At 35.9% G+C, this 27,430-nt stretch overlaps 3 protein-coding genes across 3 annotated transcripts; 1 reads left to right on the top strand and 2 right to left on the bottom strand.

Annotated features, from left to right (window-relative positions):
- The first annotated feature begins 263 nt into the window (after positions 1 to 263).
- Positions 264 to 8,023, top strand: LOC135684976 (uncharacterized). The gene is made up of 4 exons (XM_065200714.2): positions 264 to 1,340; positions 3,756 to 3,890; positions 4,873 to 4,995; positions 6,115 to 8,023. Exons 1-4 carry the CDS (start codon positions 1,058 to 1,060, stop codon positions 6,312 to 6,314), a joined length of 741 nt encoding a protein of 246 aa, XP_065056786.2. The 5' UTR covers positions 264 to 1,057; the 3' UTR covers positions 6,315 to 8,023.
- A 242-nt stretch (positions 8,024 to 8,265) lies between these two features.
- Positions 8,266 to 16,120, bottom strand: LOC135684974 (26S proteasome regulatory subunit 6B). The gene is made up of 8 exons (XM_065200711.2): positions 15,996 to 16,120; positions 13,143 to 13,425; positions 12,170 to 12,352; positions 11,175 to 11,510; positions 10,635 to 10,711; positions 9,897 to 10,065; positions 9,546 to 9,601; positions 8,266 to 8,499 (listed from the first exon to the last, which is right to left on the bottom strand). Exons 1-8 carry the CDS (start codon positions 16,023 to 16,025, stop codon positions 8,386 to 8,388), a joined length of 1,248 nt encoding a protein of 415 aa, XP_065056783.1. The 5' UTR covers positions 16,026 to 16,120; the 3' UTR covers positions 8,266 to 8,385.
- A 1,743-nt stretch (positions 16,121 to 17,863) lies between these two features.
- LOC148957592 (FMR1-interacting protein NUFIP1-like) lies at positions 17,864 to 26,753 on the bottom strand. Its single transcript, XM_089115157.1, has 10 exons — positions 26,248 to 26,753; positions 25,270 to 25,359; positions 24,164 to 24,226; positions 23,903 to 23,979; positions 23,680 to 23,772; positions 23,449 to 23,561; positions 21,961 to 22,101; positions 20,223 to 20,503; positions 19,001 to 19,063; positions 17,864 to 18,025 (listed from the first exon to the last, which is right to left on the bottom strand). Exons 1-10 carry the CDS (start codon positions 26,620 to 26,622, stop codon positions 17,924 to 17,926), a joined length of 1,398 nt encoding a protein of 465 aa, XP_088971283.1. The 5' UTR covers positions 26,623 to 26,753; the 3' UTR covers positions 17,864 to 17,923.
- Positions 26,754 to 27,430: the final 677 nt, after the last annotated feature.

Genomic DNA, 27,430 nt, shown 5'->3' with positions numbered 1-27,430 from the left:
TTTGCTGGCCACCCTGCAATTATGACACTGAGCAAAACTGAAATATAGCAGTTTGAGAAAAAATATTCGCGAGTTTTATCAATGATAATTATAATCATTTGAGAACCACGCCCGTATCTGTTGCCACGCCCATTTTGTCGGCAAACCACTGGTTTTGCAACCCTTCCTCCCCCCCATTGTCAGTGGCTTGCTTGTTTGAGATCATGCTACAGTTACCGAAGCTTATAGAAAGAGACGAGTTGCAGGAGAGTTCGAGGTTTGTTTGAAGAGGCAAGGGAGAGAAGAGGGCGTGGGCGAGAGTAGGCAAGTTATAAGTAACATGAATAGTAACAAAAGCCTAATCAGATGTTATCTCGTTATTTCAGTTTTGATAAATTGAAAAAAGTTACGAAGTGCTTGCTGTTGAACTTTCTTTGTGAAATTGCCCCAGAAATACACAACTGTGCCAAGGATTTATTTTAATGTAAGTTATGTTTTAGATAATTGAGAAGTAAAGTTTTTACCCAATTGAAGTACTTAAGCAAGCGAAAGTTTAAAGATCAGACCATCAAACTATTATACAGCAAACTTTTTTTCGACAGTGGACCGTATTAAGGTGTGGATCTCTTAGGCATATGTTCCATAATCTTTCCACCATTTGTGCAGAATGCTAGAGCGTCCATCAAGAATCGACAACTTGTGTTTGAAGAGGATTGTGAGAATTTGTGTTTTGAATTATTTAATAATGGATTAATGATGGATTTAATAATGGATTAATGATGGTGGTTTAGTAGTTGCAGGTCTAGGTAAAAAATTTAATTTCGACTAACAACGCTTGATGATACTCCAATGATAATAATAGAACCAGTGTAAATATTACCAGTTGTAAACGTAAACTTTGGTGGTTGGGTATTGGTCAATATGGGGTCAATGTGCATACCTGCAATTGACCATAAAGCAACAAATGAAGTATGTATACATGTTGCTATGAATCGGTTTTGAAGTCGAGTGCTGCCATGTGTCAGAGGCAGCAACCACTTTAACAGTGAACTGACATTGACCCTTGAGAGACAAAATTATGCAGGAAAAATTAATTTTGTCCTTCTGTGCCAAGCTCATTTTAGGCTACATAACAGCAAAGCAGATTTTTGCTGAAGATGCTTTCTTCATGGCAACCGCAGATATCGATGATGACAAGAGCGTATTGGAAAATATAATTGGTGAATCTTTTCATTATTGCAGTATGGATCCCAACTGCAACATCTTGTTACACAGTAGTAACACAAAGAAATACCTTGAAAAGCTGCCTGATAATGTGCCAAAGGAAACAAGGGTCTTTATTAAGCAAAAAAGGAAAAAGGGTGGGTACATATGCTTGTCTCTGTTAATCACTGCTAAAGTACGCTAGCCTCATTCAGAGGTTATTACATCCACAAACATATATACCACGTACTTTGTTTGGAATCTCAAATATTTTGAAGGTGAAAAATTTTAAAACTTTGATTATTCAAGAAAAATCATAGAGGATAAAGGTAAGCTTGCAAACATTTTAAAGGGCGTAAAACATGGAATCCTGCAGGATCATTATCTTTGTCTAAGTTGTCACAAACCACTCGTATTTATCTCAAGGATTTCCCTATTATCTAACGATTCATTCTTAAGACTTTGGACTGGCAGGACGGTTTGTCCTCTTCTCTAGACGGCAGGAGCCTTATGTAGAAATGTGACGACAGATACCAAAGGAAGTGCAACGGATCAAGATTCGAATCATACGAAAAGAGATGGAAGATGGAAGATGGCAGAAAGCAGTCGCAGGCAGCCTTACGGCTATATGGAAACCAGGCTTTACGAACTCTCTTTTCGAATGATTCGAATCTTGATCCGTTGTACTTCCTTTTGGGGCCCTTACGGTGCCGCCGACATGGCAGCTGGAAAGTGTTTCCATTAAACTTTTCACTGCCGGTGTAATATGCGTTTTGGTACCCTATGCAAAAGTGTAACATTGTAAAACGCAATGTGTTTCAAATCATGTGATTTCATCGTAGTGCGATATTATGACACGTTATAAATAACAAATTGAACACAATGCTTTTTGAGTTTAAAATTTCACATTTTTCAATCAAAAAAACTTTGGAGTCGCCATTAATGTTTTACTTTTTGTATAAACTTAACAAGGGAAATCACAGCACTGCTTCTTGTTAGTGCCCCTTGTTAGAAATAGTTTGATTGTTCTTTACGTTCTGAACAATATAAACAAGAACATTTGTGTTCCAAGACCGGTTCGCATGCTAAATTCCACCATTCGTTTCGGTTCCCTGTTTTTTAAAAGCTTGGGTACGTTTTTGTATAAACAAAATTGCCATGCGTTTGTGTGCCCGGACCGAAATGCATAAGGTTACCGAAACGCATATGACACCGGCGGTACCGTAAACATGGCAGCTGTGGATGGAAGCTAGGTGCCGGCGGCAGTCTAACGGCAGTTACGGTTATATGGAAACCAGCCTTTACGGCAGCCTCCCGGTACCGCCGGCAGACAAATCACAAATGTAAACGCCTTGCCTGCGGCTGCCGGCGGCATTCTTTTGTTCAAACGAATCATGTGATGTGCAAGAACCAATTGAAAAAGGGCCTTTGGAAATTGTTATCGTTTTTTATTGTCACATCTTTCCAAAAAAACATGGCGTCGTCCTCGTCTTTCGTAGTCGAAACTTCGGAACAGATCTCAGAAATTAGTAATGAAAAAGTAATGGACTGCAAAAGAAATTATCGTTCCATGTACGACAAGAAATGCAAGGACCATAAAGTTCCTCCCAAAACCTGTGCTTTCTCTCAACTTTATTGCGTCTTCTTCTGTGTCTCATGTAAGCAAGTAGCAATATGTATTCATATTGAACCAATAATCGTTCCTTTATGGCAACAGCCATGTTTGTTGTTGAATTTTGCCCGCCAGTTTTTCCCGCTCAAACTTTACCTAGTTACCGGCATAGTTACCGATACCGCAGGCAATTGCAAACAAAACGTTTCCATTTGCCGGCGATAACGTAAGGGTGGAAGATGGCAGAAAGCAGTTGCAGGTAGTCGCAGGCAGTCGCAGGCAGCCTTACGGCTATATGGAAACCAGGCTTAAAGAACTTCAAGAAATCACTTGATGTCCACAAAAGTTATGGCATTGTTTGATGTTCTTTCGAATGACATAATATTTTTGTCAATATATTACCCAAAGATATAAACTAGGAGCCGGGAGTAAAGGGGGCATGTGCCCCTAACCCTTTCAAAACCAGCGGTCATGTTCCTATTTGCAGCGCACAGAGGTGTCCTTTTTGCCATCATGTACTTCTCATTGACTTTTGAATTACCTCATATGCTTAAATGCAATCAATGTTTTGTTTCTTTCTTGATGCTGTGCGATCGAGTTGAGAAGGCAATTTTATTGCAAAAGTAAGGTCAAGCAGGCTGTAGCTGAACTAGGCAAGGATTTTGCAAACATTTCTACGATTTTTGAGCGCTTTTCCACAAAAATACATGACTGATTTCAGAAACGGAAATTTAACCGCAAATAAGGAAACAAAAAATAAAAAAACTCGTTATTGGAAAATTGTATCACACAAGCAAATCATTAAATAATTTTATTAAATTCAGCAAAAGCATTTTTATAGCATCTAATGTAAGTGTCAAGAAAAACAACCAAGAAAAAACATCTGGACAATTCATTGCAAAAAAGCAACGATTTGAATAAATAATCAGTCTACATACCTATATTTCTTTTATACCCAAAGATCCTGAGCCAGATATCGATGAGTGCAAAACTGGATCACATGACTGTCATATGCATGCTCGTTGCACGAATACAGATGGCTCTTTTCACTGTGCTTGTTCTAATGGACATTCGGGGGATGGAAAAACCTGTGTAGGTAAGTTGAAGTGAGCTTAGCTCGGCCAAGTGTCTCCAAATAAGCTGTAAGCTTGTTTTTAGACCTATGTGTATAGTTGGAGCAGCCTTTCAATTTTATAGATACAAAAACCAGTATAAATATAGTGCTATAGCCTAGAATACAACTGTTGAAGATTTTCAGTTTTCAGACGATGATCCTTCTCTATGATAACCTGTTGACAGAGGGGAACTTAAAGTCAAATGTCAAGTTACCAATTGAGAAAGGCATCGTTTGCTTTTTAAACTTATTGTAATTGAAGTTGGACGTTTTACGTTGACACCGTGTACCTTCAAAGATCTTTTGAAATCCGCGTAAGGTGCTGGTTGCTTATTACACGAATCTACGCTACGGTATTAAACGTAAGGATAGGTCGCATTTTAGTTCAGTGGTTCATTCTAGACAATTTTCTTGGCTGTAATTTTTATTCAAAGTCAAAACAACAATAACTTTTGGGAAAGAGAAATGACCATTTATTTAACATTAAATTCGAACTGCAATTTCTCTCCATGTGATTCGTCATTCTCCTTTTACCATCACTTGGATCGAGAGAGATGAGAAAAAATATATATGAAAACTGAAATAACTGCAAAAACTAATCAATTTCGATTGCCTACATGAAAAATTAAGAAAATTATTAGAAATTCTTGGGAGTAGTGTAAACAAAGTGAAAGAGACTAGCTATAAATTACAGTCCTCAATTTTTAAAAAAAACTATACAAATGCTATGTTATCAAAATAGCATATATAAACTATGTATATGCTGTGTTATTAACAGGTATTAGCAAAGAGCTTTTTACTGCTCCTTGCTTTTGACATATACACCAGTGTCCTATTCTGAGTCAGTTAACAATTGCCAATAAATCCTTCTCACCTTCTAACATGGCAAATCATTCTGTTTAGCTATGTCGTACAAACTGCAAACTACATTCCACAAACAATCTTATGTCTCTTCTCATTCTAGATGTGAACGAGTGCCTGGTGGGCATTCATTCGTGTGACGTCAATGCTATCTGCCACAACACGATAGGGTCATTCTCGTGTATCTGCAGAGGTGGTTTTCAAGGGAATGGAACGTCATGCACACGTAAGCACTTTGTACCCTACAAAACTGCAAAACACAATTTTGCGTCACTAAGGTACCACGAAGAAAACTATCAATTAAAGAGAGAGGGGAGGGGGCTTAAAAGTTTTAACGACGAAAAAACCCAAGAGAAACATATTCATTGTATGAATTAAAGTACATTTGGGAATCACTTGGAGAAGGTGAGCCTCGACCCCCCCCCCCCCCCCCCCGTGGTCCCTGCTTTCAATTGTAATAATGGTTTACTACAACTACCCATCATACTCAAACCAAATGTGTATATATAGAAGATTTTGTACTGTAACAACCGTAGGCAAACCAATCTCGGAGCAAGTACAAGTAGTTAACTGGCTTCAGAATGCTGTCACTACAAAACTAAGTTTAGGCATAGAAAATAAAGGGAAATAGGCGGGGTTCTTGTGGCAGTATTGAAAGGGTTTTTGGAAACGAATACCAGAAATCTAGATCGCTTGATTATTTCTGGAACATTTGCTGTTATTGCCTGCTTGATTTCTGTCAAAGATATTTTAGCCCATGGTTTGGCACAGGCACCGCGGAGCAGGGGAGGGAGGGGCTTTAGCCCTCCCCACTTTTCGTAAAAAATGCAAAAAAAATTAAGAAGTGAACCACCAGTAAAGCCTTTTTTATTCGGTATAAGCCCCCTCCCCCCACTTTACTCAACGCTTTGCGGTGCCAGTGGCAACAGACAGAGCTCTGGTGAACCAGGATTTGCGTAACTATTTTCAACCTTGTCTACAAATTTACTTCGAAAAACTTCAATTTCCATGAAACTTATATTGATATTTTTAATCCTATTTGATACAAATCATCAATTTACTATCTAACAAATATGTTAGTAGCAAAATACAGGGACGCCGGAGGACATTTTAGAGTGAGGGGCCTAGAAAAGTGGGGGGGGGGGGGGTTCCTACGTGGTTTGCCACCATTATCTTTGATTCCACAACCTTGATCACATTTTAGCGATCCCCCCTAGAATCCCCCCTCCCGAATCCGGCGAGCCAGTAATATACAAATAAATTTTTTTGCCGACATTGAAGGTCTTCTTGTCAGTCAACGATTATTTGATTCACTAGTTCACATGTTTTGATCTTTTTATAACAGCTTTTTGGGAAACAGGATACATATACAAACCGAACTACAGTATGGGTGATATTGAAAGCAAAGATGATTGTTACCAGCGATGCAAAAATGAAGGCTATGCCAGGGCTATGTTTAAAGAGCCAGGACGGTGCCGCTGCTCGACGACAAGCGCAAATCCAGTATCAAACGCGGAGTACATTACACGAATTATTATAAACTAAACAAAGGTAGGTGATTTATGAGTAAAAAACAAGCTCTAAGTTAACCGTGATTCCTAAAGTTCTGCTACGTTTTTTTGCCTGATTCCCCCGATTATCAATCCCGAATCCCGGTGTTATCGATTCCTGAATCCCGCTCAAAAAAAAATTTGCCAATTCCCGATACCCGACTCAAAAAATGACGATAACCGCTTCCCCGAAAAACATCTTGGGTACCTTCAGAGAACAGATACAGTCAATTACTATAAGTATGTAAATGGCAACAAAAGACAAAATAAACCAAAGTTTTCATTGGAAGTTCAAGACGCTGTTTCAAAAATAGAACATTTTTGGCTTCAAAAATGCCCACTATATGTTGACGAAACAGATACTTAAGTTCATGTCAGTTCAAATAAAACTGAATCCATGCCTGTAATTAATAGAATGTATTAGTAGAGACACTTTTAGGGTACAAATGTAACTAATAGATAAACGATGATGATGATGATGTAAACAGAGCAATGCATAATTCTGTATACTTTAGAGTAAACTTTTATCGGCACAAGATTTATTACCAGGAACCAAAGGGTCATGCATTTAACATTTTAACTTGAACGGCATACGAGAGGAAGAAAATGCCTGCAGCTCAGTTTAAACTCAACGGTACCCTTAAAAATGTATTCTAGTTTTGTTTAGGTAGGGTTGTATCGTGAACAATAACATTTGTAACGAACAAACACGGATAATTTTTCTAATTCAGTTTATGAGCAATTTCAGTCAAGTTTATTAATCTTTGTTCATCAAGGCCGATTTCCATTTGACATTTTTTGTCCGCGCGGGCGTAGCGCCCAAATCTGAGCATTTCTGGCAAAAGCACCCGCAGCCCCCATGCTTCGCATTGCCTGAAGTAGAGGTTTTGCTATCGACTTACAATAAATAGACAAGAATGAAAATGGCCATAGGCTTTTAGGTAAATATAATAAAATCAGGTAATACACTATCATCATTCTAGCCCATTGAATTTAGTCTGGCCTTCGTGTAAACTAACAGTACAAAAATGCACTTTGTTACGTAGTTACGTAGGAAGTAAATTTGTGTAAGTGTTCTAGTAATTTTACAGTGCTGTCCGACGTACCTTCGTTCATTGTGATATACGGAACCTACCAGTTTTGGATAATTAAAAATGTTATCCCATAAAGACACTTGACCAAACTGCCCAACCTCCTCCCCCTGGTCACTGTGCAACTGTTCTAAAAGTAACCAGCTTTAGCACCTTTAATCCACAAACTCTACCTTTATCGTTAGCATATAGAATAGCTTTGACTATAATCTGCCATTAAATTGGCTTTGATTAGTTTATTTAGAGCCTATTATGAACCTATAATACGACACAGTGTACTTGTATTTTCTGCAGTTTAGCCCTGGAACTGAAAAGAAAAACAGATTCCTAATGAACAAGATTTTTGACTGTAGAATTGGATATTCTTTTCATTTATAGAGAAGACTAAGTATTTGAAAGCGAACCGAAATACGAGTGATTGCACAGGCTGAAACGGAAATGGCCACACCGCAGCAAAAATTTTTAGCGAACCAAAATTCAAGTAGCCATAGCAAGTTTCAAGTAGCTGGCTCAGGCATGTATCGGTTGAGGGAGCGCAATCACGCTCCTGTGTCGCAAAACCACAGTCAATGTTCTCACAAGAGAATGTTTGAAAACTGCGGCTAAATTATGATTGAATATATATTATAAACACTGAATAATTAAAAGAATTCTTTAATCATAAGATTGGCAACAGAAAGATACTGAATGAACAAGCAAAACAGGTTCCATCATTTTGTCATAAAATGATGCCGGTTGCATTGAACTTTTTCATTCTTGGGAAAAGCAACCCATTAAATTTTAATATCTTGTACACAAAATTAGGCATAACCAAACGGAAGTGGTTCTTAGGTAAACAAAAAATGTGAACGCTCGTAAAGCTCAATCTCCAAAGAAATCATTGACAAAAGAGCAAATTACGTTGCATCGATTAAATATGGCCATATTTCAACGCACAGAACAAAAATGGAAACCTTTAAACGCTTAGCTTTACTGTTATTTATAGAACTCGTGATCTTGTTCGTCTTTTTTCATGTTATTTTTGTAGCCCTTTTCAAAGTCCTTTGCTAGCACGATGTAACGGTTCTCTCTAACAGCTTGCATACCAGCCTTAAAGACAACATATGAAATTCATAAACAAGAAACAAAAACTCTTATAACAAGATAATTAGATACAAAAATAAAATGAAAAATAGACTAAATATCACACTGTGAAATTTCCGAACTGTCTCTGACTCAAAGCAATGCTAGAAATGTGAAAGCCATCGTTTGGGGCAGTAAAGCTATCGTAGATGACCTTATGGAAACCTTGAATTATGGAAGCAAAAAATACCTAAAAATGGAGGAACATTGACATAATGAAAGAGCAATTTGCAGGAGAGCAATTGACAAGAAAGCAAAAAAAATATTATGGTATTACGGTATAACGGTAATACCATAATAATTTTTGGAAGAAAAGGTTGCTCTGGGAAATAGAAAACATTTGAAGATACTTGACACCAGTTCTGACTGCATGTTTTGCAATACAAAGAGCATAGGAGGTAAATCCTCTTTTTCAACATCTCTGCTACTTTAAGTGCCTACTCTTACTTCAAATCCCAATTATCTGATCAACGTGAAATAGACGCCCTTCTGTTAATGTCCCCTATTAGCCATCCAGGGAAAGGGATAGGAATAGGCGCCTAAATCCTCTACTTGATTAAGCATATAGGATTCTGTATTTCAAAGCTGGTTAGAACAAAATATAAAATGAAGAAGTGTGAAATCCTTTGACAACACCAAAAAGTGGATGCCTTTATTATTAAAACAATATATAAATATGCAGCATCCTCAACACTCCCTCTCACCCCCAGCCCCCTCTAACCCCCCTCTAGGGTGTCAAATGGAGGAGTTATCGTATAAAAAAGAACATTAACTGAATAACTGAAGCCTGAAAAGTAACAAAAGTTGGGAAATTTCACTGAGAACATATATGCTCTAATATGTTGAACAGGACGGCTCTACATTGCAACTCCAAGTCAGCGAAGCTCGGCCTATACAACGTAAAGCACTAAATTACAGGATTGAAAAACTATAGTTTTCATATTAATAAAGTGTATCCTCATCTTAGAATGTCAACTTTGAATGCTTGAAAGTAAATACAAAAAGTAAATCACCTCTTGGCAAATGGCGTTGATATCAGCACCACTTATTTTATCTGGTCGTGCAACATCTGTACTTCGTTAAGAAGAAATACGAACAACAACTTGAATAACGAAAATTAACATTTTTCATCATCAGCAGAACACAACCATTGCCTGAAGAGAAATAGTTTCTTAACACGTCTTATTTCGGATAGGCAGACATCAAATATTGTCACCGTCAAACAAAATTGATTCGTAGCATAAATACTCTAAAAAAGGTGAGCAAAAATCATTTTGCATTGAAATAGACATTGAAATAAACAGACGATTTTGCATTGAAATATTGGTGTGAAATCGATAAAAACAATTGACGAGAAAGGATACAATCTTCTAGATCAACCTCGTCTGATAAATTCATTTTAGAAGTGACTGTTGAAAATATCAGGCGTTTTTGTCTTCTGTCGGGCATTGGAAATTCAATTTTTCTATCGAGCCTTCCTGGTCGAAGTAAGGCGGGATCCAACGTGTCAGCTCTGTTCGTTGCCATGATCACCTGGAACAAACACGCACGTGATTTAAATAATAAGAAGGCCTTAAGCAGCTTTCAACTTCATGAACGATGTCTGTTTACTGTTTAAGTTCTCTAACACGAACAGAAATATCGATCCTAGATTCGTTGATATAATAGGAAATAATTTTCATCGTTATCACAACACAACATTGTTCAGTTTGTATAGGTAAATTTTTGCCAGTAAAATTTGAATCACTTTTGTCATCAAACGAAAATCGAGCTACACACTTGACTCTTCCAATCACTTTCCAATCGCTCTCCCAATCACTTCCAATCACTTTCAATCACTTTCAATAACTGATTTCAAGCAGTTAATAAAAACGGGCGAAAAAAAACCCCTACCACCACGACCTCCTTGATGTTCATGGATGCATTTCAAGCTTTGTAGTCAGGGTGTTACTAGTAGAATTGACTGTAGAATCCATGGGGCCAACATGCATCAGAATAATAAATTAAAATTGTTTGTCTCCGTCTTTTTGATGATGATGACAACAAAGGTTCATCGCAAGGACCCTTGTCAAAGAGAATTTGTAAAAAACATACTAGCTCACCTTAACATTAACAGTTTGATCGAAACCATCCATTTGATTCAAAAGTTCTAAAAGAATTCTCTGTACCTCCCGATCAGCTGCAATATTTAAAAGAATAAATTAAAAAAATTTAAGCGTTCATAATATCTCACGAACTATTTCTTTTTAAAGTATAAATTTGAGAATCAATAAAAATTGAGTGACTACAAACAATTTAAGAGCTATCAATCAAAACGTGTTCATATGGAAATCCGGAAATGTGCATCAGCAGACTCTATGTCCAGATTCAAATACAAAAGTGGAGCAGAACGATTGCATTCCTGTGTGACAGAAGAAATAGGGGGCGTGTGATCGGTTAAATTCCACGAGAGTAGTTCAATTATACATTTGTTCCAAAATTTGGAACGCAATTGGAACGGTACCCAATCATTCCCGTGTGAGTGGGGCCTTAGTTTTCGGTCTTCTTTGGCAATTAAAAAATTCCATAATTCTTATAGACAAATTCTACATAACAAAATCAAAAAATTGTTTCAAGGGAAAAATAAAAGAAGTCAGATTTACCCCCAGTTTGTGCATCAAATCTTTTAGTGGCAATGGCATCGATTTCATCAATGAATATAATTGATGGCGAGTTTTCTTTGGCCAATCGAAAAACGTCCCTGACCATCCTTGGTCCTTCTCCTAAATACTTCTGAACAAACTCCGAACCAACAACACGAATAAATGATGCTGTGGTATGGTGTGCAACTGCCTTTGCAAGCATAGTTTTGCCACATCCGGGTGGTCCATACATTAAGACACCCCTTGGAGGGTCTATTCCAATTTGTCTGTACAAGTCAAAGTGGGTAAGTGGGAGTTCAACAGCTTCTCTTATCTCTTGCTTTTGTATATCCATGCCTGTAAAAAACATGCTCAGATCTTCAATCATGGACAAATTAATTTTCAATCACAGATAAATTCACTGACATAAACTAGGTTAGCAACTAGGAAGCCTAAATATAGTTAATAGCCTGCATTAAACGAATACCTTTTCCTTTAGAAATATCAAGCTATTTGTGGTCATGTACTTGCGAAACCAGTGAAACAAGTCTTTTCAAACAAGTTTAGTGAAACAAACAAGGAGCCAGTGAACTTTGAAAACTAGTTCACTGAACAGCAGATCTTGCCTTTACGACAGCTATTAATACATTTGGTGTCTAAGAGCTACTATTGCTACTTCGTTTAAAGCACAAATTTATTTACAATTCATATATAGCATCATAATTATATATTCCAGTGTTAGACTACATAAAGCACTTGTTAGATACCATTGTCAAATTGCTATGTTTAAAAAAACGAGTCCTTGCAATTCTTTTATTAAGTAAATTTGATTTGGTTTGGAAAGGCATACAGCTTCATGGGTTCAAATGGACAAGCAGCTTTCTTTTTAAAGCCAAAAAATAAGAGAGGAAAAAGACGAGATGATTCAAATTGGAAGCAATACAACCTCATAGAAAAGACATTCAGGACACAAGAAATTCATAAAACATATTTTGGAAAATATGAAGATAACATACCTCCAATATCTGCATAGCCGACATCTGGTTTTTCTTCAGCTGACAGCATTGCAATACTGCTGTCTGCCTCTGGAGGAAGAACATCAACTAATGCATTTGAATGCTTGTGTAATGCAACTGAGGCATTTGGTTTCAGCAACTCTTTATCAATTGTACTCAGTATTCTGACATAGTAGTTTGAGCCTGGAAAAGCAAATGTTTTACCAATTTTCATTGACTTTCAGTGGAAATTTAATGTAAATTTACATCCAACAAAGGTTTAAACCATCAGAAAAGTACAGACATTGCGAGGACTTTTGCTAGTATGTTTCAAAAAAGAAATTGCTACTTGTGTCATCAATCTTTGTTGGCAGGTTGAGGCAGAGCAATCATTAAAAAATATTTGATAATCAGCCACAAATATTGACTATGACATGAATATCAAAAAATGTGATTATGATGAATGACTAAAAATGGAAGTTAAGAGGTAATGACTAAAAATGGTTAATGTTAAGAGGTAATGGTAGAAATAGGCATTAAAAATTGTACAAAAACCCCTTGTACATAAATTTGAAAAATAAATCATTGGTTGAAAATTTGATATTAAAATCAAAAGGTTATGAGGAAATTTACTCCTTCGTGGAAAAGCAACATGGAAAATCTCCTTTAAAGTCTAATTCCAGCCATTTTGCGCTTTATTGAAAGGAACAGTGCAGGATGATATTTCATATTTGTATCATATGTAGAACCATATAAACACAGCTTGTAGTTTGGAATGATTTTCATAGCTGCAATCAAGAGCCAAGCCATATCCATTTTAGAATGATTCCAAATCGAAGCATGTCCCTAGTAATAACTGTCTTGAATTCATGTGTTTATCCAATATTGAATTTGAGTTCAGTTTGCACCAGACAATAACCTAGGAACAAAGCATGAATGTAAAACAAGAACTTTCATCTATGGATCATATAACATAATGACTGAAAGCTGTTACCAGTTGTTGATCCAACTATTCCAGTGTTCTGATCAACAGCCTCAAGAAACTGTCCAATAACTAAAGGAACAGACTGAATCCTCTTCACTTCCTCTTGGGCATGCAAGTACTCCTTTTTAAGGTTCTTTTGCTCATCTTTAATGTATTCCTCTTGCACTTCTAAGAATTCTAGCTGCTTTTGTAACTTTTTGTACTTGATGTAAAGATCATTAACAGTTGCATCAAGACTGAAACTTGAGCTTGCTGCTGCAGATGACTGGGGTCTGGATAATGCAACGTCAGCCTAAATGGAAATAATTTTCAAGAGCTTGTAAACCTGGATGTATAATGGAGAAATGCAGTGATAAACTGAATGCTTAGGGCAAATTTGTTAAATCACCTTAGGTATGGGGTATAATTGGGGAGGGCTTATTAAAGAGAAGTCAATTAAAAGAGTTTTTGGCAAAGGAAATATAAATCAATGCACAACATCTTTACACAATTCTGATCAATGATTCCAAAATCTCAAGCATTTAAGTGAACTGGTAAAAGCTTCAGGTGAGAATTATATAGTTTAATACTAACAAAGATTAATTATGAGCATAAGGTGAATTGGTAATTTAGTTCCAGTAATAGAGAGTTTGGGCTATGAATAGAGAGTTTGGTGCACGTTTGAGGGAGATACTCAACTAACAAAAAATACTTGTTGGTTAAAATTTTACTGGTTGTAGCAATGATTCAGTATTAAATGTCTGTAAATTCTATTTTTAATAAGAAGTACACTTTGAAGTCATTTCCCATAAGACTATCAGTATAACAAAAGGATGAACCTGTAAATATGTCACGTTTGTTGTTAAACTAACTTAAACTGTAAAAAGTACAAACTCTGTCGTTATACACCTAAATTTTAGACAAAGTAAACAATTTCGCACACAAGGCCTTACTATAATCCGCTGCCAAATGGAGATGTTTATATATCAAATTATGGCTTGGTGGTGGCTCAATTTAGGCTTGTTTCAATTCATTGCAAACTGACTGATTCAAGAGAATACTTCAAAGACTTCACATTTGAAAATACTAAACACATACATTTTTAGATACTGATTCTTAGGTTATATCTTAGCTATTTTTCAGCATCAAATTTAGTAAAGATCCCTGGCAATATTCATAAGCTTTCCTTTATCGTTATACCACAAGAGATAATTATTGTTAAAATTGAAGAAAACTGAAGAAATGACTAAACACCAATATCCAGACCTTCCAAGTCTCACGCATTTTGCGTGAGACACACTCATTTCGCCCTAAACTCACGCTCACACACATCAATGGAGAATTCTCACGCATTCTACTGAAATTTTTGGTGTCTCTAAATTTTTCATTTTGTTTTTCAACTCTAGCCATAACAAAAATCATTTACAAAAAAATTGACACCGGATAAACATAATAGAAATAATGAAGCAATTCTAAATTGAAGTCATTCTAACCTACTAATTTGGCTGTACATTTTGGCTTTAGTACTGTACTATTAGGGTCAAGCTGTTAGGTTCTTGAACATATAAACATATAACTGTTTTGTGTTTGAAAATTTTCTTCCGTGTGTGCCTTGAAATTCCATAACTGTTTAACCATCCCCGTGCCAGTTGCAGCACCAGCCACTAGGGTCAGGGGGGATAAGCAACAAGTATTAGGCCACGCCCATTTTACCGCCTCGACACCGATATTGCCCCCTGCTTTTCTCAAAACTCGCTCATTTTCAAAACTGAAACTTGACAGGTCTGAATATATCATTCCATAACACACCTAAAATAGTCTAAGGGTGTGAAATGCCAAGCATGTGCTAACTTATTCCCAGGAAGGCCTGAAGTTAATTCTTAATAGAAAAATATTGTACACAAAATGGTTTAGACATCTCATTTCACTTTGAGAAAATCTGTTAGTAGAGATATTTTGCTTGAATGTAAATAAAGGCCATGGTAACAGGCTAATCGACTCCAAGAAAATGTGTGTGGCAAAAAGTTGATAAAAATGCAGAAAACAAGGACCACCGCAACACGACAAGAACAAAGAACAATAGACACTACTTTGCCCCAGCATTAGGGCTTCATCAGAGCAAAAATGTAACCGTAATTATTTTGTTTTTTGGGTAACAAATTAGCCCAGATCACTAAATTTCCTACCAAGTCTCATGCATTTTGGGTAAGTTTCATGTATTTTAGAAGCAAGAAACAATAGAAAGTAAAGTGCATCTGGGAACATAAACTTGACAATAATTCTCCATTCCAGGGTTGATGTCATTGATTTTGCATTTGGCAATCTACATAACTTTCACAAAAATGGACTTTAGATTTGAAATCTTTAGTCCTTTGAAATCTGATAATGAATATTTAGACATTTCTTTAGATTTGACCAGATTATGCTGCTATTGAAATGAAAAGGGCAAGCTAAATTTAGAAAATGGGGTAATTCGCTTCCTGACAGCCCAAACAACATGAAACTTTTGGCATAGACTAATTTTAACATGAAAATTTTAGTTCTATGATTCATTTTTGGCAAGTTTAAAGGTAACAAATTGCATCTGTCGTTTCATAGATTCCCAAAAAAAACGTAGACGAGTTGCAATTTTCTATACTACAGAATGATTACCTTCTGATAGTACTTTTGATTTCAAATTCTAGAATCTCTTTAATTCAAAAATTGTCAAATTTTTAAGGAGTTTTAAACCACTCCTCTGATGATCGATAGACATTTGCACTGATATCTCATTCAATAGGATTTCACACTCAAAGCATCCTTAAACTTATTTGTCAAATCATGCCAGCAAGCCCCTGGCAACAAATAATATTTCAAGATTAACTACTTTGCGCTAAATCTTACCGCTCCTTCAGTTATTCCTAATTCCTCCATGTTGAATTCCTTTCAAAGCCGAAATTTTCAGGCCCTCCAAGCGACGGCGAAACCGAGGCCCATTACCCACAATTCCATTAATCAACGAATCCGATTCAATCATTTCCGATCAACGACGGAATGTTTATGGTACAAACGTATAAACGAATTTAGAATTTTGTGAGAATATAACTTCACTTTCTACCTTGTTGAAAGGAAAAACGGTCTGAAAACAAGTTTGCAAGGCTGCAAGTTTTCTTACAAAAAAGTAGTATATGGCTTTGAAAAAAGCAAACATTTAGTAAACTAAAGCTTTTCGTCTGACACTCTTCAGAGTTCTGACGTTTTAAACTCTGAAGAGTGTCAGACGAAAAGCTTTAGTTTACTAAATGTTCGCTTTTTTCAAAGCCATTTACAAGTTTTGTACCACCAAAAGAAAGTAGTATATTAAAAGTAGTATTCGGCTCAGGAAGTAAAAAAGGAATGTTTTTCAGAAAAACGCTGCATTTAAGTATTTCTGATTTTTCCTTATGTACACCTTAGTTAGTTAGTAGCTAAGTAACATACAAATACTGATTTTACAGCCAAAACCAATGTCGATTCTTCGTGAGCCTTGACTGAGATTCAAATCTGTGCCTTGCTTCCTTCCCAAAAAAGTTTTTCTTTAAATAATTACGTAGTACTTTAAAATGCCAAAGGTAAGGCAGTAGGTAACAAAATTTTTGCTAAGAAAGTTCTAAAAAATTATTTTGAGTAATAAGAATTAGGATTCCTAAGAAAGTTCGATTACCGGGTCACTCTAATCATTCTCTGAAAAAATGATAATGATAAAAGGGAACTTTGGAGAAATATAACTTTTTTGCATAATAGAAAACATCAAAATTCACTATGTTATGAAGAGATTACAATTTACATACATAGCTTTGAATGTGATGGAAACACAACTACTTTTGAATATTGCTAAACAAAATTACCAATAGAGTTTCTTACTTTGTAGAAAATACTGCAAAATTAAAGGCGAATCAGTGGGCTGACTTGAAAAGGTTCTATAAATTCACATGAAGCTATTACGCATTCAAATCAGCCCTAGAAATCAGAATCTGTTGAAATTCATGCGAGGTTCAATGCAGTTTCGCCATAGATTAAGGAAAACAGTGTATGCCGGGGATGTGGAAATAAAAAAAATAGGGAACATAATATACAACGAAAAGATACGCACGAAATGACGGGATAAAAGGGGATATAATGTGTATAAAGTGAAAGAAAATAGCTACAAAAATAAGATTAATAGTATTCTAGTCACCGGGAATCCGATTTTTTCTGCTAAACGAGCGGAATTTCGGGTCGCTAACACTGGATTTTCCAAATTTTCGCAGGTGTTTCCGGTTTTACCCAAACTTTTGTCCGGGTCTGCGGGTTCTGGTCCCCCTGGCGCTGACCTCAACAAGATCTTAAACATCTAAAAAGAGCCTGTTCAGGTCAGAGAGGTCTCTATGCAGATTCGAGATTCACCTTATTACCAACTACTTCGGGCGTACCCTCTGAGGGTTTTCGGGCTCTTAGCGAATAACATGTAAGATGCAAAACTCTTAAAATTCAGATTCTTTCTTTTAAACAAATAGAATCTATAAAGTTTAGAGTTTTATACTTTATGAAGCTTAATAAACGCAAGTATTGTACATGGAAAATTCCTGAAGTTTCTGAAATTTTTATTTCTAAAAGAGGACTTCAGGGTTAAACTCATCTTGCCCTTTTCGTTGTCTGGATAGGATGCAAAAATGTAGTAAACTGTTTCTTTAAGCAATAACTTGAGTTCAATTTCCCAATTTTAGCATTTTTGCAAGAAAACTGAGACAAAATGAATTGAAAGAATATTATAAAAAAATTGAATACAAGGAAAATAGTACGAAACTACTGTTTCATTTAGTAATCTGGTTCCTGTCGAAAAACTTATTCTTGACAATATGTCTTATGCACTGCAAAAGGACGTTTCTTTCATGTCGAATATCATTCGCCAAAAGCTGAAACAAGAAATTTGTTTATTAATTTGATTTCATAAATATTGTAGATGAGTGTAAAAATTGAGAGACTGGAAAACATTGGTTGGCAAAGCAGCAAACGATCGAGGTTCAAGTACATATATCTTGCCGGGGAGAGGGAAGGGGGGGGGGTTACGTGAGCTAGAAAGCACACATAGACTGTCTGAGACGGCCTTTGTAAGAGGCTCAAGATTTTGCAAGACTTGTTAGATGGGCTTTGATATAATTATGAAGATAATCGGTTATTGGTTGGCTTCAAAACAACGGATAAACCAAGAATGCAGTTAGAGTCCAAGTTAAAGGGCGGGGATAAAGTAAAGGTTCCCTACAAACCCCTACAAAGGAGAAATTCCTTCTGAATTTTCAAACAAATTTAGTGCCTTTGGGAGTTGCGACGACCCTTGTATTAACCTCACAATACATTGAAGCCTCCAACGATAGACACTTACAAATAACAGATACCTAATTCTGTGCCAATTTATTTTTCAAAGGTAAAAGTCTTGTAAAGAAAGCTCCAGTCAATAAACACTTCTCTTCTGGTCATAGAAGTGTCTGACCAATAGAGGTTTAACTGAACAATTGGTGGAATACAATTAAGTCTGTGATTAGGTGTTATAGTCAAGCAGACACACTTATCCAGTTAAAGGGAAACCTAAACCTAGTACACCAATAAATGTGTATGAAAAAATGATAGGTAAATTTTCAAACAGAGAAAATGAAACGAGCATTGAAAATAAATGGCCATATCTGAATCTCCTCGGTTACTGTTTAATGTACAGAATAAAGCATAATGTCTAGTCTTTCCCTTATGATGCAACAACATGAGATGAGAAAATGTGTGTTTTCATACAGAAACACAAGTTGATTCAATGTATTAATATTTAGCGCAAAATGAGTAAAATACCAAATTATTGCTGAAAATTATTCAAATTGGTATAAAATCAATCTACAACACACCATTTCCAATAAAGTTGGTTTGCAAGATCGTTTCCTTTTGACGGGGTAATGGGTTCCAACGTCCTGAAAAAATAAAAAGACTAAAAATACGCCCATGAAGTATAATAAAATCACTCACTAACTTCGTAAAACACCCCATTGGCGGGTGCACGCTCTTTCTTTTACAAAAACCAGATTATTTTCGCCGTGACTCAGTGTTTTGACTATTTGGAAAACTTGAGGCTCAGATGTTTTAAATGTTGTTCTTATTTCAATAAATATTTGTCTACATTCACATACTATGATTTGCTTTCGAGACCACTAAATAACAATATTGTATGTAAATACTTGTATGATCTGTTTTTAAAACACGAGAGTCAATTTTCAAAAACACGGTGTTGTTTCTTGAATTTTTCTATCTGAGGCTTTGCATGTTCTTACGTTGCTCGTATTTTTTGGACAAATAAGAAACGTCTAATGTTCTTACAAAGTTTGTTTATAACGTGTCTTCCACATAAAAATTCACTAAAGCATTTTGTTTCTGAGAAAGTAATTAGAGAGTGGGTGACAGTACCACCAAAGCTATAAATGATTGCACCTCGGCTGAAAACTTTTTTAACGTGCTGACTTGACAGTATGTGCAGTAAAGTAGCTCAATGAATTCTGCAGGACCCGCGCTTCTACCCATGGACGATACAATAGCGATGCAAGATAACAAACTCAGGCCTAAAATAAAATTTCTCAAACTTGGCACAGCTACTGTCAAGTTGACAGTTGTATGAAAATACTGTTGATGGCTGATGTTAAAGAGAATAAACTGATATTAAACCTTGTTACCAAAATTTTCTATAATTCTGAATATTTTTCACGACCTAGCTTCTGAAAGTAGTTTTCAAGACACCTAAAAGACATGCTTATTGAGGAGTGTCCTGGTTCTTCCTCGAGATGAGACCACACTTCGTGATTCATAAGCCTGGAATTACAGAGAGCTGGCGACTCCTCACACTCTGGGTGAAAGTTTGGTCATGTCAGTGACTCGAATCACAGACCTTGGATCTGTAGTCAGCGACCCTAACCACTGAGCCATCCCCACAGAAATCTGAATGGAGTAAATAAATGAATGGATTTTAAGATTCTGTTTATCGATTTATCGATTCTTTTTCACCTAGTTCTTTTCCTCTGTATCTTGAGAAATCTACGTAAAATAAATCAACAGTAAGAAGATAAATGAAAAAACTCTTACTCGTTGGCTTAACTGCCTTTTCCCCTGATTAATCTGACCAGACTTTTGCTCTTTCAAACAGGATGTTTGAGAATAATTTTGTAAATTTTCCTCGTGCGAGTTCCTATCATCTAAACACTGATTCTTATTCCCATGCTTTGTGATACTATCTTTACACGCTGGTCCTTCACTAAAACTGTCGCCTTCACCACAAGGCGTTTCATTTGTGTCTACCTTTTTTTCTTTTATGACGTCATCTGGCGCAATATCTGAGCAAAGACCAGGTTTTATCGTTTTTGTCTCTGAAATGAAGATAAATCAAATATATTCAGTGCTAGTGAACTCTAAGGGCCACAAATCTAGCTCTGAGGATTGTAAAAAGGAGCGTCATGCCTAAATAGCACATCCCAGGCAATGATGATTTGATACAAATTCTTGCGAAAATATTAAGTGAAGCATTTCAATGCGTGAAAAATATTATTTTGTAATAAAAATAGTGCTGCTCGTCATTGCCTGTGTACTTTTTAACGCTGCAACTAAAAAAAGGCAATGCGATCTCTTTTAAATAATCATACTAGATTTAATTTCGTTGCAGTAGCAGATTAAGGACGATCTCGGTCTCTACACATATTATTATAAAATTATACCAGAGAATGCACAGAAGTTTAAATGAGCAGCTTTTATCGAAATTGAGCGCCATCACTCATCAGTGCAATTGGTGACATAAAGCAGTTAATGTACTAAGTGAAAAACCAAAGTTTATACTGATGATCTTTAATACCAATGTAAAATAAGCAAAAGAAGTAAATAAAGTTTTAAAAAATATAAAAAACCAAAAAAGGTTTAAAAATTATATTATCACAAACAGAATGTCTGCCCTTAAGCAACAAAAGAAACAAACATCATTTTTACTATCATTTACACGCTTTTTGTTAGAATAAATTTCATAAGAATATTGTTAAAAGATATTCAGGAAAATGATGAATTAATAAAGAAAAATAGCTTGGTTCGAATTTCATCGACAATTTGACTTTTTGTCTATAAGGGTTTTGAGCAAACAAGACAAGCCTGACTGTGCAAAACTCTATAATGACGACATGTTTCGGATAATTGGCAGAGCCCGGTCGTCCTTCCATCTAGCAGTTTTGGAGTCGATCTATATACAAACGAAAAAGCCGCCATTGTGTAGACAGAAGGAGTTCATTTTCTCTCTTGGACTCCATTGGTAATTTTTTTAGGCTCGCGGCACTGATTGGTCAACTATACCGGTCTTGTGCTTGCGTTTTTCTGAATGGCCTATTTCGATCCACAACTGGGTATATATTTTTTATCGTGTTCTTTCGGACCCTGACGTTTTATGCTCTGAGGAGTGTCAGACTAAAAAGCTTTTAGTATGTTGTAAAATGTTTGCTTTTTTCAAAGCCCTTTACAAGCCTGACTGTCAAGCAAAAGCCTTAGGAACACTCATCAATCTTGTATTGTGCTAGAATGTTTCGTTTCCTACTATGTTCTCATGAGGAAGATGGAAAAAATTTGAGCCTACTTCTTTAGAACAGTAGCAAAGATTCGAGGCTTCTTTTTAAGTTAATTTTTAATTAAGATTATTAAGTTTTTCTTATAAAAAAGTGTTGTATCGATGCTGTTTTTACCATTGGTGATGTTCTTGTCATTATTATTAAAATTTGCAGCCAAAAAGGGTCTGCAGCCAAAAAAATACGGTTGTGAGTTTCTGCGGCACTGAACAGAATGAAATTATTACCTTTGAAATCGTAAAAGTCGTCCTCATTCTCATCCTCACTTGGTGACGAATCATACATCAACTGTAAACCAGTCAATGCATTTGCTTTTGATTCTACAATGTGAGCACTCTGTTCATCCGGTTTTTTATTAGGGTTTGGTTCTGAAAGAAGAAACAGTTAATAAATTAAACAAATAAATTGAATCTTGCCTGTGCAAAGCCATTACTGTAGATTTATTTTTATATTGTATATTCACTGGCAACAAGGGTATCACAATTACCGGGAAAGGAACAGTAAGATCAGAAAACCTTTTTAATAACGGTGGACAAAGGGCTATGTTCAGAATATCACCAAGAAAGTCAGAAATTATTTGATTTCCAATTTAGATATCTATCTGGAAAAATAATTAAACCCTAAGCAATAGGACACATTCATGTCACACCCAGTTGAACATTAGATTTCCAGCATTTAACAATTGTGGCTAAACTTTCTGAATGGCAAAGATAGGACAAAAAAGGACTTTTTTTCTCTTCAAATCATTTTTCTAATAAAACAAGGTTTAGTCCATCAATGGGCAACCTACATGACGTGAATCGAGCTTTAGTGGCCAGCAAGATTATAAACTTATGGGATAAAAATGTTAATGCGTTGAAATTTTGTAATACTTAAAAGATTTTAGGACGCATGAAAAAATTTCAGTAACTTCTTGAATGTTGATCCATTTAGATTAGATCCAAACGACTACCAAGATGGCTTGCAACTGGATCTAACTGATGGGGCAAAACAATTTCAACTATAAAAACCAATATATGTCGCTTTGACTAGTCGAGCTCTGCTTAGCTTAGTTAAGTCTAGCTTCTGGCTTAGTTTAGTTTAGTCCAGATAAGTTTAGTTTAGTTTAATTCACATTAGTTTATGTTTTGTTTACTTGTTTTCTTTAGTTGAGTTAAGTTTAATTCAGTTAGTTTAGTTCAGTTTAGCTTAGCTAAACTTCCTTGAGTTTTGTTTTGTTTACCCTGAGTGTCAGAGTCTCTATTATTTCGTCTCAGCACAGAAATAGTTTTTGCCACCACAGCCGTCTACAATACTCTATCCCCAAATTCATAAGGCTCTGGTACGCAGGGTATCTTTTGTTCTTTTTGTTTTGATTTGTTTTGTTAGTTAAATCTAATTTTGTTTAATTTTGTTTAGATTCACTGAAGTTTCATTGTAACAGCTGTGTAGTCAAAAATGAAGTGTTTTTATCAAAAAATTTATTTTTGGATAATTGTCATGGTTTTTGATTACCTTTTAAGGAAAAGGTTTGATTACCAGCTTGAAGAAAAGGTTTGGGGGGTCCGGCACACTACCTAAAAGACTGCCCACCCCTGGCTTTAGGCAAAAAAGTTTTCATGTAAATGAAATAAGTGGGGACATAGCACAGAAGCATCTTTTGAACTAATAAATCTGACCTGGTAATTATTTTAAAAATAGAATTTAAACACAGATTTTTGCATCTTCTGTTTTACCTTTTGAGACAGTTTCCAATGGATCTTTGCAGTTATTGTTCATTTCTTGATTTTCTTTTTTCACTTCAATTTTTTTAGGATTTTTTATATGCCACGAATCATTTCCTCGGTAGCTATAAAATATAAACAGAAAATTACATTTCATATCACAAGGATCAGTCATTGAGGGCTAAAATTTTGTATGAGTCAACTATCAAGATCAAGAAATGAATTAAAAAGTTGAGCATTTACCTGTACAATTTTGTCTCTAAAACGTGCCCCTTTCTTTTCTTTTCTTCTTCATTTTCAATTTTTGCCTTTTGCCTAAACAAACTTGGATAGTTTCTGCAAAGAATGAGATCAAAATATTTTATCAAATTGCATTTGTCAGATAAAAATCAATCTGAAATTATTTAAATTGTTTAACATTACAAGCCAAAATTGAGAATAAATGCATTAACAATGCTAGGCATACTTTTTTCTTTCATCCCTCCACTTCTTTATATCAGCATCACTTTGCAAGCTGATTCTAAACCTTCCTTCTTCATGATTCTGTTGGAATATGAGATGTTGTGGTGAGTTGCAAAGAATTACAGGCGAGTTGTAGGTAATTAATGATTTACCAAATGAGACAAATCTCAAAGCAAAAAGCTAGCAAACTTTTGATGAGGATTACCCTTTCATGCAGAATAAAATAATTTTACTTAAGAAAATGCAACAAACAAAAGAAACAAACCTGAATGAAATGGAGCTTGAGAATTTTTCTGGATGCTATGAATGTACAACCTTTAACTTCGCACTATCAAAAATTAAGGAAGCTTTAGAAACTAGACTTGAAATCTGTTGGTGTCGAATAAAAGAGGGCAGCTCCAATGAATTTTTATATCTAATAAAACACTCCCCTTTTGTGCTCTAATGTTATTTACAAGTTTACATAACGTGGCTCCAGGGCCATTTATGGTAAAACATCTCAAAATGTCATGATTCGATGTAGAGAGCACTTGGGAATCAACAAATATGGCCAGGGTGTTGAAACCCCTAGCCCTTCCTCCATTCACCATCATATTTCCAAAACTGGACACGTAGCCTCTGTTGAAGATTTTTCTATTCTCTCCAAAACAAACAACTCCTTTGATCTACTTATTCATGAAAGCCTCCTCATACACCGGGACAGGCCTTCGCTTAATTCCCAACAGTCCTCTATTCCTATGATTTTGTTCTGACTTTCTTTCCTGCATTGTTTTTTTTGTTTGGCCTTTATTCCTTGTTTATTCTTCTAGGTTGTTTATTCTTTGTGTCTTCTCTCGCGTCCTGATTGCTCCTTCAGCGTGTTTCTTTATCAAATGATTTACAATCCCCTTCGTTTAGCTCTTTCATATTTAAGTTGATTTTTTTCTCACCCATAACTCTACTGAAGATGACTCTAGCCAGAGTCGAAACGTTTAATTTAATTTAATAGACTTGTCATAATGAAATTGCCTAAATTGGAACTTTCTTAATGTCTTAATGGATTTGTCTTAATTGGAATTGTCCACGACGTAACAAGAAGTTGAAGAATACATGATGTTTTTTTCTTCACCGTTGTACTGGTTATTAATTTAATAAAACACACTTTGCAAGCGTATTAGTTAATTGCAGATCAGGTTGTGCCCCAGATTGGTATTCCTGAATGAATAAACATTCAATCACCTCAGAAGAATGGGAAGCTGAGGTGGTTTAAGTTCATGATCATGAGCAAAATTCCCTAATCATAATCATAAAATGCCCTCGTCCACCATATCAACATCCATAAATAGTTTTGGCACTGCCAAGTATATAATCATGAAATACTTTCTACTATACCTTGACATGACCCTTCAGATGCATTGTTTTGTCAGCCAAAGTTTTGAATTCCTTTTCACATGGCTCACAGAGAAACATCATCTTCTCATCCTGTTAAAAAATAATTATTATTTTCATAATTGCAAGTACTATTACAAGGAATTTTCAAAGATCAATAATGTCACCACCTAGACTCATAAAATACCATTGGAACCCAGTCTGCAGAGTATGGGATGTGCACACCAGATATATCTTTAATCCTAAGAGGTCTGCACACCAGTTAGGCTTTTGGTGTGGTAAACCAACTGGACAAAAAATGGGCATGGTTCTTCTGACAATGGTTAGCTCAGTAGGAAGTTAAGTACAAAATGTAAACTTTGCAACCAGGTGATGAGATAAAAAATATTCTATAATCTGTTTCACTGCGGCCTCTTAACGGTATTGTACTTATTTCTATTGCAAGTTGAGCTATGTTCACCAAAAAAGACATTTTTGTAACTCTAGATGGTCATGGTAATTTCAACCTCTCAAGGACTAACACTCTGCCTGCATTTGAATGAATCAGACCAAGTGAACAGAGGGATGGCTCCACTGTTTATTCAAGAGGGGGGGGGGGCAAAAGAGAAAAGAACTCTGGGTCTTCAATGCAAGGAAAAATTTGCTGACCACACTCTATACAACATCCATTTAGATGATTTCTTCTATGTTGGTTAGTAGAACAAAGAAATGTTCCTTTGTATCAGTGAAATGTTTTTCCCAGATTGCAAAACCGCCGGTGCACAGCGCACACCAGCACGCAAGAATATCTGGTTGTGCACACCAGCACATCCACCATTTTGCCATTTCCACTCACTTTTCATCAAAAAGTGGTATATTCAGCAAACTGGATCGGAGCTATAAACAACTGTCTGACTGTAAAAATCTATTTTTTTGTGCTATTGGATTCCATTCTCTAAAGACTCTCGTCTCGTTAAATTGGTACTTCATAAAATTTACAACCTTGTTAATCATTTTATTCACTGCTTTGCCTGTCGCCGGCGACATCTTGTCAACACCACGACCGTACCCAGCTTTGTCTCCATGAAAATTTAATTTGTTTTGCTGAACAAAATTTGAAAATTGGGGTGGTTGTGCATTTCCTTCATATCCAGAAGGCTGCTGTGACTCATACCATTGCATACCACAATTTGGTCCTACGCCATTCATGAAACGCTGTCCAGTTGCCATTAGAAATGGAGGCCTAGGCACCTCGTGTCCATAGTGTGAGGGACCAAAAGTAAGGTCTGGGCGAAAAAAATTCGGAGGTCTCTGCCATACTTCAGGTGTGAATTTGCGTGGTGGTGGAAAGATGTAACCATTTGGTACGCCAGCCATTAAGATTTCGTTTGTTATATAGTTATTTGGTTGTCAGAAAAACTTTCCACTTCAAGTAAATTCTTTCTGCTCCCACATGGCAAAGTTTATTTCGAATTGAATTGAATGTATATGAACACAGGGATATAGTAATGAATCTTTTTTCAAAATGATTTCTTCTGATAGAACTTGCAAGAGGGAACATCGAAAGATGCATTAGATACACCAGTTTGCTTTTATCGTCTGTTGTCGATACTCACTAGCTACATTTCTATTTACCAAGTAAAAAGTTCCATTGTAATACAATAAAATTTTATTACGAACAATACTTACTTAGTTACTTGTTTTAAAAGTGCAAGTCGATCCATTTTAAAAATTGAAATTCTCGTGATTAGAAAAAATACTCGCGACAAAAAATCTTGAAGATGCTCATAAACAACTTAAGAACTGGTGTGCCGTAAAGGTTCTATAACATCCACTCTCTGCTGGCGGCTTGTAAGAGAAATCCTACTGCACGGCATGGTTTCAGTCTCCTAGAAGGCTGGAGAACAAATAATGTCAGGAATGGTTAACTAGAACGCAAGGCATCTTGATTGAGGTTCCAACCTGTTGTAATTATTTTTTATCTAAAAACAGAAAGTACTTAAGGGTGATGTTATCAAAAAATTTAAAAGTTTCACTCTTATTGCTTATATATTTATTTTGCAACCGTGATCCTGGACGTAGGATTGCGAGGGGCGCCCACGAGAAACGGACATACCGAATTAAAGCCCCGAAATGTCCCTCGTGGGTTTCTGGCTGATGAGTTGCTTTTTTTAGCATTTTCTGC

Source organism: Rhopilema esculentum, chromosome 21 (genome assembly GCF_057945365.1).
Source record: "Rhopilema esculentum isolate cy_ngs chromosome 21, ASM5794536v1, whole genome shotgun sequence".
In the NCBI taxonomy this organism is placed as follows: Eukaryota; Metazoa; Cnidaria; class Scyphozoa; order Rhizostomeae; family Rhizostomatidae; genus Rhopilema; species Rhopilema esculentum.
The sequence above is the reverse complement of the archived record's forward strand: the minus strand, read 5'-3'. Positions and strand labels throughout refer to the sequence as shown.